General features: G+C 31.9%; 1 protein-coding gene across 1 annotated transcript; it reads right to left on the reverse strand.

Moving 5' to 3' along the window:
* Nucleotides 1-5,775: 5,775 nt before the first annotated feature.
* Nucleotides 5,776-8,165, reverse strand: LOC107921356 (purine permease 3). Its single transcript, XM_016851225.2, has 2 exons — nt 7,221-8,165; nt 5,776-6,211 (listed from the first exon to the last, which is right to left on the reverse strand). Exons 1-2 carry the CDS (start codon nt 7,905-7,907, stop codon nt 5,852-5,854), a joined length of 1,047 nt encoding a protein of 348 aa, XP_016706714.1. The 5' UTR covers nt 7,908-8,165; the 3' UTR covers nt 5,776-5,851.
* Nucleotides 8,166-10,330: the final 2,165 nt, after the last annotated feature.

Below are 10,330 nucleotides of genomic sequence, written 5' to 3' on the forward strand. Positions count from 1 at the left end.
AAACTTGTTAAAGATTTGTAAACTATTTTCATTTTTTGATATTGTAATTTTTTTTTGGTTTTTGAACTTCATATTATTTTATGAGATTAGGATTTGAATAATATTCAAAATGAAAATTGTTCATGGGTTTAATAATATGAAAATTAAAAGAATCTACTTGGAATTTTTCTAGTTTCACAACATTCAATTATTGATGTCATGACACCAATGACAATAAGGTTGTGATGGTCGTTTCCATGCTCGTTGCTGCAACATGGGGTGTTTATGTCACAACATCCATGGAAGTTCGAGTCAAAGACATGAGGCAAAAAATAGGGTTAGTGTCATGACACTGAGCTAGTGTAATTAGATTTCCAAAATGCAATAAAATGTTTTGAAAATTTGCTTTCTTGAGTTTTATATGTTTAATTTCGTAATTCTATTTATAGTTTACTAAATTGGTTAATTTGAATATTTTTATCTTTACAATTTGGTCCCTAAGACCTTTTTTTTAAAATTAATCAAGCATTAATAATCGATTTAAACTGTATTTCTCAAATAATTTGTTTAGCATGACTCTAGAACTGAAATGTATTTGTAATTCTTTATTTTATGAATGTTTCATGCGATGAATGAAAAAAGACAATTTTACCCCTAGATGTTTGTTGCATGATTTTGTTAGACAAAGCATATTTTTAAGGTATGTATGTAACACCCCCTATCTGACCCACTCTCTAGGTTCGAGTATCAAATGCTACACTAACTCAATTGACTTAACAAATTTTCTATTTTGGCTTAACTAAAAACCTAATCAACTTGTATTATACTCGAGTTAAAACTGTAAGACTTCGTTCCGTCAGTTGATTACAACTTTTTAGATAAAGACTCTATAACATAAAATGACACTTAACCGAGAGGCGGAGCCTCTATGGGTGCCCTTCTATACACATGTACGGCTTATACATTTCGCCTTGCTCTTAGTGATGTTTGGCTTGGTCTCTCTCAATTTTTGAATCTTTAATTAACCTACATTTATGCAAAAAAAATTTCAGTTCGGGCCAACTAGTGAGATTTGCGTATAGAATTTAAGAGGAATATGAGATGTTCACCTTAGAATTTAACTCTCTAGTAAATGTATTTAATATTTTTGGTGAATGACAATTGGCGGCTGCTTAAGTAAATTCTACATTGTTGGTCTTTCTTAGAGTTCAATGTCCTTATTCCCTTGGAGTACTAAGGCTCACTAGCAATGTCGAGACCCTTACTCTGTTGAAATATCTCCAAAGAAGGCTTCCTCAAATATGCAGTGCCTACCTTGTGAGCTCAACGAAATCCGTACCATTCTCGATGGCTAGACCTAACCTCCGCTTTCCACTATCCTTTGGCGGACTTTGCTGGCCATCTGGCCTTGGGTATACACATCCTCTCAAGAAGACCCTGTTCAGCCTATTACACCATTCGGCTGATTTTTTTCCATCAACTTAATATATGTACATAACTGCGCACTAGCGCAGAGCTAACCATGCCAGTTTAATTTGCGTAGGATCCACAACTTCCTTGATGGAGTAGTATATGTGTATACTACGAGTACCCCCTACCTAAGGAGCTTCTTTTTCATTCTACCTTATCCAGGGTTGATACATAACCTTGGCATTTCTCACTGTTCTAGTGGTCTATATCTCTTGACACACCAACTCACTTCTTAATGTGAATTATCACTTTAGTCACACCGCGAATTTTCCAGTTATGATCCCCATGTCTTTACATCCTGGTATCTACCTTATTTCTATAGTCCCAATGGACTACCCCATCTTTATTGTCCCGACAGACTATACTGGTTGTCATAGCCTAGCTATGGTCTTACACCTTAAACCTCTTGGAGGTGTCACCTCGAAGGATCATCCCATCGTCATGGTGTCGCCACATAAAACTTATTAACCGTCGTCACAGTGTTGTACTATGGAACTTATCAGCCGTCAATATCATCATATCTTATATCCACCTTGATACTTGAACACCGAAGCTTCCCCTCGCAAAGCCTGGAGCATTGCACATCAAGGTTTACTCCCAGCAATCCCAGATGGTGAAATTTTAATGGAATTCCATTTTCCTCTTTCCCTATTCCTTCGCCCATTCCTCCATTTTGTCATATTACACATTGATGCTCAAACATCGTAGTGTCCCCCTCGCAAGGGCTAGAGCTTCATTCATCATGGGTGCATTCAGCAACACCATATAGTGATATCTAACCGAATCACCCCTTTTTCCCATTCTTAACTTCATCTAACCTATTGGTAATTTCCTTTCCGTATCATGCATACAATATTCATGCATACCATACAGAATATCATTATGAAATGCATTATGCTAGATAACCATTTAACAATCATAAACTATTACAACTAGTAGTTAGCATGACAATTTCACACAATAGTATTTAGCAACCATAAAGTAAATTGCAGGTACTCACCTTGTTTTCTTCTCCTTGACAGCTTAGCTAGTCCAAATGCTAGAACCTCATTCATCCTAGCAGCTAAGCATGACAACCATGTATTGGTTAAACTAAAGTTGTTCAACCCTTAAGATCCAAAATACACAATTATCTAAAAGCTTTGAGAGTTTTTACTCTACTTCTTCTCTTCAATTTACAAGTACAGAGAGATAAGGAAGCTTACCGGTTTCTCAATTTCTCCATCACCGAACTTAAATTCACACTTCTGTTGCGACATGTAGAGCATTCTTCATCTGCATCCCCTTATTATTTAAACTGACTAAAGAAGATAATGTTATGGAAAGGAAAGATTTATAAACATAATTGAGAAAATTTTGTCTCCATTCACACCTATATATAGGCTCCCCTTGGGCACAATCCTCATTGGCCATTTCCACCATCCATTCTTAATTATTTTGTCTCCCACTTTAGAATCAGCTAGTTCTAGACTAATTGAATTAGAATTAGGATCCAACTATTCATACTCTGGCCACCAAAATTCTCGAATTTCCCAACAGAGTCTGATAATTTACTAGTCCTTTTAATTTAATCCTAGCTTCTTCCAATTTCGGGTCAATTAGGGTAACCGAGCCTTACAATGTATGTTTTCCTCTATTTTTGATTGACAAGTATGTATGAAAATGTGTGGTGTGATTGGTGGTCTGTAATGTGGTCACGTAAGTCACTAATGTGACGCTATAGATTCAAGTTAAACCGTCTCGGTCGGATTTGGCGCGCCATAAAAGGTATTAACTAGTTTAGTTCTTAATTAATTGGTAAAATTCTTAAATCTAAGTTAATCACAACCATGGAAGTTAATCACCTTCTGTTTTTTTAATTTAATTATTAATTTGGCAATTTTAGTATTTCTGCAATTTAGTCTTTATTTCTTCGGCTCTTAATTTTCACTTTGGCCCTAATATGATGAGTAAACTGGTAGCTATTTAGACCTATGTTAGTGTGCTAATACTTCCTATTAATTTAGTTTAAACAAACCTCCGTTGGTTATGATCTTCGAAATACTTCCAAAGTATTTCATTGTAAATTTACTATATTAGAATTTGATCTATACACTTGTAGACACACACATCATTCTAAATTAAATTGTATATTTCTAATCCCCGATGCACACATATCGAGGCTCGATCAGCAACCTTAGTATTATTAATTAATGTTAGTAGCCTCTCTCCCCTGGTTCAACTAGGAGATTGGTTTTTCTATTAAATAAGTATTATTTGTGTTCTACTAATTCAACCGAGGTTTCTCTATCTCTCCCTATAAATAAATAAAACCGATAAGGCTAGAATATACAAGTTACATACAACTTTGAGATATTGTTATTCTGCCTGGAAATAGTGAGAATTTATTTCTAAGTATAAATTCGGTTTTCTTAAAATAACAATTCTACTGGTTTCTATAAGTGAGAGAGAATTTAAAGTTGAAAAACTATTTTTGATTCTATGTTTGATTCGAAACTGTTTGAACCTACACTTGAAGCAGTTTGTGGTATGAAAATAGCAAAGCAGATCGTTCAATTGAAATGTCGGAACAATTATTTCAGGAAAAATTTTGTTGCTATAAATATCACAAGCCGGCTCGATTTTTAAACTTTTATTTTTTCGTTGTGCAAGAAAATTATTTTTGAACCATATTTTTTCAAACGTAAAAGACTCAATGGAAGGGTGAAAGATGTTAAAGAAGAAAATCTAAGAGTACTTAATAAGCTTTTTAAGCTGAACGCGTTAGTGGTTTAAAATGCTTAGGTGGAAGATCCATTCTGAGAAACAAAAGATCAAATCTTGAAGGATCATGTTTTGAATTATTTTTATTAGAAAATATTAAATTGATATGTGCATTGGCTAAGAGTATTCTTTACAAAACTTTTATATTTTGGGATATTTTATGAAATGGGAAATGTTTTTAACAGTTTCAAGTTAATGATTTTGGAGTTGATTTGATTCAATTATGCTTCTAAGATGAATGTGTATCCAAATCAATGTTTATAAGGTCTTAAAATGAATTGAAACTTACTGGATTGGTTTGATTATGTTTGGGATGTTTTGAAGTTTCTTTGAACCAATTTTGGGGTCTCCTACATTCAGGTATCGATACATGCAACTGAGTACCTAGAATGCTACAGTTTTAGAGCAAGGTACTAATATATAGGGCCGTGTATTGGTAACTCTAGCCCTGCACCTCTAAATTTGTGTTTTTCAAGCATGAACTAACCTCGAACAAGGTCCTAACACTATAGTTTTGTAAAGAAACCTTAGAAATGATTTGAAAGGTTTTTTATGACCTCGTAGATCTTTTATTGAACTAAAGTGGAAAGTGACTTGATTTTCAAGAGAATGATTTATTCTTCTTTATCTTTTTTTCAAAAGTGTGCATTTAAAGTCAATTGGAAAGTGAGCCTCGTCACTCCTTCAACCAACCCACCAATAAAAGGAAAATGAAAGTGCCTTTGAAATCACCAACTTCCAAAGACTAAGCCGCAATAAGATTTCCTTGAAAATAAAAAGTACCCACTTTGTTAATATAACTCAATTTTAAGTCTAACAACTTCAGGTTTTTTGTTTTTTTTTTAAGTTCTGATTTGCTTCATCCATGACAACCAACTCAAGCAAACAAAAAATGTGTTAATTGTCTTTGAGAAATATCAAGTCCTTATTCATTTGAAGTACAAAGATAGCAATGAATTTAAGGATTATCTAGTTTAATAATAAACATAATTTAAAAAAATGTATTTTTGTTTTTATTTCTAAATTAAACATTATGTATTAAATTGTTTTCTTCTAAATAGAAAATAGGATAACATAGGAAATGTGTAAACATTGTGGGCTATATTTTTAAAAACTAAGACTAAATTGACTCATGTATAAGCATTGATGGTTAAATTTGTTATTATGTAAATTTTAACAACTGTCAGGTTATCTTTCAGTTAGGCATTTAATGGGTTAGTGATAAAAAAAAAAGAAATAATTGAATAGTTAGATGACTATTTGATAACTTTTCATAATTGAGTGACTAAACAAAATGTAAATAGTTAGATGACTAGTAATGTGGTTTACAGTAGTCATTATTATTTTAGGGATTAATATTTGGTGCACTCATACATTTTTTTTTAACTCACAACCAAAATTAAAAAGATTTCTATGTATCAATTTTTGTTATTTATTTCTTTATTTGTTTAAATTTTTACTATATCTTACATCAACTTATTACTACCTCAATTTTGTTGATGAAATTTTTAAACTTCGTTCTACCAAATATTTTTCCTTCACTGGAAATTGAATACTTGCATGAAACTGGAAAAGCAATTCATATAACTATGATAAATTTCTTATTTTGTAAATAGTTGTTGAAATAAAAAAAAGTACATTAAACACTAATCTGACAATTAGGAACCGAGGGCATCTCCGATTGAAGAAGATGAAGAGCCGGTTTGTTGATCTTGGATTGCTTAATCTCCCCACAAAAGTAAGAAAGGAAGCCCCAAAGTGAGAGTGCAAGCGCCACTCCCTTCTCGGCATGAAAGCTTTCTTTGTAGAAAATTACAGCCAGAATCTCAGTTACAGGCAATAGAACAGCAATTACAATACCCGATACCAATGATGAGGAACAGAAGATAATTCCTATCACTCCCAAGTAAAAACATTGCCATACTATTGCACTCATAATCGCAATTGTGTAATACTTTGTTTCCCCAAGCACGAATTCTCTTGCCTCCTTTGGAATTACCTTGAAAATTATGTCATTTTAATGTCATTCATAGCTACAAAATAAAATGATTCAATAATAGAATTTACGATGTAAAAATTTCAGTGAATTAAAAAACTTCTATTTACTTCAAATTTAATTACGTAACTTGTTAAAGTTTATTGACAATATATATGCATTATTAAAATATCAAATATAAACCTTAAATGTTATACCAAAATAAAACCTCTAACTCAAAAAGGAAATGTTTAGACGCAGTAGAGTTACGGTAAGAAAGCGCTATTATTAGATAATGATTATATTATTTTTACAAGGATTTTAATTTCTTTAAATATATGTAACTAAAATTTTGTAAATTATATATATTGTTAGTATGATTAAAGATGTGAAATTTATTTGATCGTCTAACATTAGTGTTGGATGATATTTAAGTAAAAAAAATTTAATAATGATAATTTTATCATTCCAACTTAGTACAAATATATGAAAAAGCATTTACTTTCACTTTTTAATTTTGGAAGTTATATTTTTATTTTAAAAATTACAAGTATAAAATTACATATTTAAAAAGGTAATTAAATATTTGAAGATTAATTACTAGCGTAATTATCCAAAATTGCAAATAATTCTTATTGTACTCATTCGAGCGGATCCGCTCTCCAAACACATGTAAAGATAGAGTGAGTGAGATTTTTTTTAACTAAAAGCTTCAATTTGGATTAGGACCGTTTTAGTTTTAGATCAAAATTAATAAAATGCGTTATTTTAATTATATAATCACTTAAAAAAATGAATCAGAGTTGTTTATTTTTTACTAGAATTTATTATATATGTATTTAGTTTATTTTTCAGAATGTGTATTTGATTTATTTGTTAGATTTAAAAAAATAGATAATAAGTTTTGGAATCAAAGAATTTCTTAATGTAGAAATTTAGTTGTTAAGTTGGGGTTAGAGTGGTATGGGCAAACAAAATCCAGCCAATTCCAGTTGCCATCCTAGACTAATATAGAACGAGGCAGAAAAGACACCTTAAAATCATTGTTAACCAGCATTCCGATTGTGGAAAAAGCAGTAGCAAACAAACACATCACCGCCTGAATCTCCAGCACAAGGCCGTAGCTGATTTCTTGCTTTGCCTTCCTGTAGGTTAACTCCACCAAAGGTAAAATAAACCCATACAAAGCCGCTGCACCCACCGTCATCACAAATCCCAAAATGTATTCCCTATATGATTCATTCTTAGGACGATCACTGCTCGTATTCAAACCTAAAACCCCCGCTCCCATCGTTAACAAAAACACTGCGTTAATGGAATAAGAAGTGAACTTTTGCTTTACCAAAACAAAAGCAAACACTGCCGTGAAAACCAACTGCGATGCAATGATTAAAGCAACGGTTGAAACCGGAAGACGTGCCACGCCGTAGGCGTAGATGTAGTCGTCAACGCCAGTTAGGATTCCAATGACGGCGGCGGCAATGAACAAACGGGGTTTCATTAAGAAAAGCTTGTTTTCCGCACTGGGTTGGATCCTGGAACGGTGCAAGTAAGCACAAGCGATAGGGAAAAGGATAATGGGCCAACCACCGGTCTCCAACCAGCTCGAGAACCACACTCGTTTTCCGCCATGGATGAAGTAGAGGCGCATCATAAGTGGACCCCCACAGTGGCCTATAGCTAGGATGAAGCAGTTTATTACTAGCAAAAGCTTTCCCATGGTGGTAGTGTTTTCGGTTCACGTTCCTTAGTTGACTACTTTCATGGATTAGGTTCAAGAGAAAAAAGAATGGAGCTTCTAATTTTTGTGTAGTTTGAAAGTATAATTATTGTAATAAGAAAAAAAAACATTAATTCAACCTGGGTTTGGTTAGGACAAACGGTCAGAAAAGTAAGTTGATAAGGTTGGAGAAGTCGAAACCTGTGGTGGGCATCTTTTACTACAATTATTAGAATTTGTCTGGGGAATATATTTTTCAATTGATTGGTCTTCTTGATATTTTTAATTGTTTAAACGTTCATTTTTTTAGAAATAAAAATAAATATTTGGCTGTTAGGTAATGGCTTAACAAGTAAATGCCCTAAACTATATATTTTTCATATGGCACCCAAATTTTCTTTAGTTTAAAGTAATATTAAACTATCAATTTTGTGACATTTTTATCCCAAAAGTAAATGGCGGTTGATAAAAACATATTGCATGTAAATTTTTATTGTCTAGTGTTAACTTTGGGGTAAGCCGACACAATTGATAGTTTCCATATCAGTTTTGAAAAAAATAATATTAAAATGAAAAAAATATATACTTTAGGGGTTCTTCTACTAATAGAACAAAAGAAATTGTGTAATATAAAATAAAAATTAAATATAGTTGATAATTTAAAAAAAATTCTGATTTAGTGGTACTATATACAATTAACACAATTGAAATCAAGATTATTAGTACTATATTGGGAATGTACTATTTTTTTTTACCGAAATGTACCACTATAGATATGTTTCAATCTATAGTTCCAAATTTTTCAATATTTTGAAAACTATTTAATACAAGTATATGAAAAATATTTACAAATGCCGAATAAAATGAGATTAAATGGATTTCGTATCTAATAAATTATTTAACAATTTTAAAATAAATAAGAAAAACAAGAGAATCTCTCACCCCATAAATTATTTTGATAATTCATTTTAGGAATAGAAAAAAAAGCATATTTTCTTTTATATTAATATTAATATATAATAGATGCAAGTATTGAAATTGCCGAGTTAATTATTTATTAAGTTGCAACTTAAGAAATAACTTAAAATTGAAACGATAAACAATAAATACATCGATTTTTTTACATAGTTTACCTAAAGATGGTTTAAGGTCAGCCATACCTACATATGTTATAACCCTAATACTATACAATTACAATGAAACATTATCTCCAATTAAAACTTTCTCCATGAAAGCAGGTAAAAAAGTTTGATTCTAAAATAAATTGCACAAAAAAAAGTTCCTCCAAATGAACAAATATGTCCACAATTATTTCCACACACTTCTAAGTGAATCATACCTTCAATGTATGGAGATTACTATCTAGGTGAATCTAGCTAGTATAATTAGACTAAATTATTAAAATTTTGCACCATAACTATTATCATAATGATTTAGATTATATTGGGACATATATAATGATTATCCATTACTCAATAATATATGAAACAATATTCTAAATTTCATATACTTGCCTCGGTGCTTGTTAATAAATCTTTCTTTGTAAGAACACAAAATTTACTATATAAGTTTTCTTAATTTGTCACCCAAAATCATGTCAAAAGTTACTAATCAAAAGAAAACAACTACTTTAAAAGAAATAGTTGCCAAGATGAGTTGCAGCTGAGGTTAGCAACTTGTTGCACCAATAGTTACCCCGTATGACACTTTAGATGAAAAACTTGCAACAATTACCTTAAGCATAAAAGATAAAGGAAACGAGAATTAAACTCCCCCTAAACTAGAAAATCATCATCCATTCAGAAAAACCAAATATATAACTACGAAAATAACACGTCATAGCATCCATAAAGTTTGATACAAAACTAGAAAATCTATCACGCCTAGAAAACATGCAAGCATTAAGTTTAAAGAACCAAAAAATACCAAGAACAAATAAGTAACAACCCGTTTGGCGTAGACTATGTCAAGTTACTGTTTGGCTTGTAAGTCAGTTAAGTCAAGGGTAGAAAATGAGTAGGTTAGTGAAGTATTTTTGTTTGACTGTGCGGCATATTCTGTGGGATTCGTCATTTGGCAAACTCTAGGATTTGATGAACTCTAGGGATGGGTCGACTTTTCTGTTAAGATATCTGTCAACCCCAGATGTTTTGGGTGAACTCGTTAGTTCCTAGCTCAGTAGATTTGTTTCTGTGTTTTTTTATATATTATGATGGCTCGATTAGTAATGTTAGGGTTTAGTTGAGACCTGGCTAGAACTGAACTAGGGTTATGTAGATGATTAGGTTTTAAATTATTTTCTTCTCAAACTTCTATAGCGATCATGGGATCCTCTGACTTCCACTAAGTTCTGTTCCTGGATGTCTTTGCTACATATAGGTATCTAGCTAACATGTTTTTTAAGTTTTGCTTCAACTTCTTCT

The sequence above is a fragment of the Gossypium hirsutum genome, chromosome D01 (genome assembly GCF_007990345.1).
Source record: "Gossypium hirsutum isolate 1008001.06 chromosome D01, Gossypium_hirsutum_v2.1, whole genome shotgun sequence".
Lineage (NCBI taxonomy): Eukaryota > Viridiplantae > Streptophyta > Magnoliopsida > Malvales > Malvaceae > Gossypium > Gossypium hirsutum.

Bases quoted from the DNA above. Each gene is read 5' to 3' on its own strand.
- LOC107921356 (XM_016851225.2), bottom strand. From the start codon at position 7,907: ATGGGAAAGCTTTTGCTAGTAATAAACTGCTTCATCCTAGCTATAGGC. The intron at 6,212-7,220 runs GTGTCTTTTCTG...ATAATTTTCAAG, and splicing joins TGGTTAACAATGATTTTAAG to GTAATTCCAAAGGAGGCAAG.